General features: G+C 35.7%; 1 protein-coding gene across 1 annotated transcript in view; it reads left to right on the plus strand.

The window, feature by feature from the left end:
- Nucleotides 1-857: 857 nt before the first annotated feature.
- The window catches only part of LOC110112013 (mitochondrial carrier protein MTM1), a 60,291-nt gene continuing 58,430 nt past the window's right edge, over nt 858-2,718 (plus strand). Inside the window, exons 1-2 of the mRNA XM_028695403.1 lie at nt 858-1,374; nt 1,778-1,867. Coding sequence (XP_028551236.1) covers nt 1,132-1,374; nt 1,778-1,867 — 333 coding nt within the window. The 5' untranslated portion in view covers nt 858-1,131. The remainder of the gene's footprint in view (nt 1,375-1,777; nt 1,868-2,718) is intronic.

Genomic DNA, 2,718 nt, shown 5'->3' on the forward strand with positions numbered 1-2,718 from the left:
AGGGGTTTTCCACGTAAAAATCTTGGTGTCTCATAAATTCTAGACCCTCTCTCCTTATCGGATTGCGTGCCGGATTTTCGTACAATGCTAAGACGTTAAATATGGTATTTCTCTACCGCCGCGAATACTCCTGGACGCAACAGAAATAAATTTTCATTAGAAGCAATCTGACAAAATAAATGATACTAATTTTATTATTCTGATTTTATAACACATATAATGATTAAAGGGAATCAAATCCACTAATGGTTTTACTCTTCTATAAATTAATCTTAATTTTAATATTAAAAATAAGAACAACATATTTTATTTTTAGGATTAGTTTGATTTTTTATTTTTTGGAAAAAGTTTTATCTCCACTAATAATTATAACTATATTATCAATGCCCTATTTGTGAGCTTTTTTTTTTTTCTATTTATTTACATGAAAATGCTTCTTTTCAGCAATAAATTAGGCTTCATTTGATTGGAAGTTTTTGGTACTTATTCCTTTAGTTCGTCAAATCAACTTTCCAATAACTCAATTTGTTTTATTTTTCTGTTGTTTTGAGAAAACTTTTTATATATGATTCTCCGATAGAAAACTTTATTGTTTGAACCAATATTTCTTAAAATTAACTTTTACAAAAGTACCAAAAAATCAAACAAAGCCTTAATATGTTGATATTTTCATGTATTTATTAAATAATTGAGGGTAAATTATACAAATTTGTATTTTGTATAATATATATAATTAATTAATTAAAATTTGGTTACAATGCTATTAATTATGCCCTAAAAAAACCTTGGCAGATTTTACAGAACAGCGTTCCCGTTCCTTCCAACGGCTGATCGCACGCCACCTCATTTATTAACCGCGCCTTTAGCTGCGCTGCGATTTCTGAAGGAGCGGCGGGAGAAAAAAGCCGTCATTGCTTCCCTCCTTGAAGTGAGGAAACGTTGTTTTCCCACTTGTGTCCGCATTGCCATTCCTACTCTGCTCTCGAGTCTCTATCCTCTTCGGAGTCGGCAGTGCTTTTACTCTTTTTAGGGTTTCCGTTTTGGGATACCTTTAGGCTTTAGCCCGGTTTATAGATTTTTTAGGATCGCTTATTCGGTTGGAGGGTGAGTGTTTGGTGGACAGATTGGAGGATGGTGTGTTCTTCAAAAAGCGGGTTGCCCGCGTGGTTGAGCGCTGCATCGAGGATGGACTTTGATGGAGCAGCTAATGTTTCTAGGTCTGATGCTTCTTCGACTGCTTCGTCGCTGTCTTCTTCTGTCGTTAATCGCGGGGCATCCGAGGACTCTAAAATGGGTTTCGGTGAGCGTTCCCTTTCTGCAGCCGGGGCTGCCGTTCTATCCGCTATTCTTGTGAATCCTCTTGACGTTGCCAAGGTGAGTTTTAAGTTGTTTTCTTGGTGTTACATTGGTATCAAAGTGATTGGATTTTGGTCTCTGATAACAGAGAAAAGTTAGCGCATCCATTATGTTCTTTTAATGTCTGTCATATTTATACTTCTGGATTGCTGTGATGGTACTGATTTAAGATGCACGGTGTTTTGCATTGGTTCGAGTTTGCTTTTATCCACGCGCGTGGCATGGTTTTAGTTTGTTAATGTTTTACTTTGTATTTGCTTTCTTGGTTTCAATTGACAACCTAGTTTATTCTTTTTTTAATTTGTTATCTACAATTGGGCTTTTTATTTGATTTACTATATTGCGAAGGTATAAAAGACGTGGTGACTATTCATGGGGTCGCACTGATTGTTAAAGACTATTCTTTTTTGTCCATTTGCAGACCCGGCTACAGGCGCAGGCAGCTGGTGCTCATTATCATCAACCGCAGCAGGATTTTGGAAGACGGTTTGCATCCCTTGGCCCCAATACGGTATATTTCAAAATTAATTTTAAAAAAATACTTCTCTAAGTATGCTTCTTTGATTTACTTGCACTAGGATATGGAGTCTTTTTATATTGTTGATGTGGTGTAAAGCAGGAGAAATTATTTTGTGTGGAATCCGATCACAACGATGTGTTCGGTCTGTAACAGTAGCCAATAAAAACATAACGCGTGGCGTGCTTACGTGGAAAGTTAAGGCCCGACTCATTTGTATTTTCGAGAGTAAATAATAAGAGGCCCGCCCAGTATATACAATGAAAAATGCGGAAAATTTTAATATTTTCCAAATTTCACATTTCGGCCATTCGCTCCATTTCTCCCGAGCTTCCAGCAAAAAACTCTCGCTGAATTCCTCCAGCAATCTCTTCTTCTCATCATGGACGCGGAAAAAGATTTACCTGCAAAGAGAAAGGTGCGAAAATTCTTAGATTGTCATAAAATGAACTACGGATATCTTTGGTATTCAACGCGTATTTGCTGAAGAAACCAAAAATAAATTTAAATCATTCTGAGTAACTATAAAAGTTTAAATTTATCTCATCATTTTCGTTCTTTCTGCGTATTTTCTTTGTACACAATGTGTATAATCTGCGTAAATTTCCTTTATTTTATGCGTATATGTTGAAGACAAAACCTAACATTTTATAATAAGTACTTTGAATCTTTAAATCATAAAACTAAACTTTCAATAATAAAAAACGATTAATGTACCATAAACCCTAGATTTATACGGATATTTTTCTCATACTTTGCGTACATTGCGTAAGGTATGCGTACACAACGCGTATGGTATGCGTACACGTTGCATATGGTATGCGTACACGTTGCGTATAATATGC

Source organism: Dendrobium catenatum, unplaced genomic scaffold (assembly GCF_001605985.2).
Source record: "Dendrobium catenatum unplaced genomic scaffold, ASM160598v2 fragScaff_scaffold_630, whole genome shotgun sequence".
In the NCBI taxonomy this organism is placed as follows: Eukaryota; Viridiplantae; Streptophyta; class Magnoliopsida; order Asparagales; family Orchidaceae; genus Dendrobium; species Dendrobium catenatum.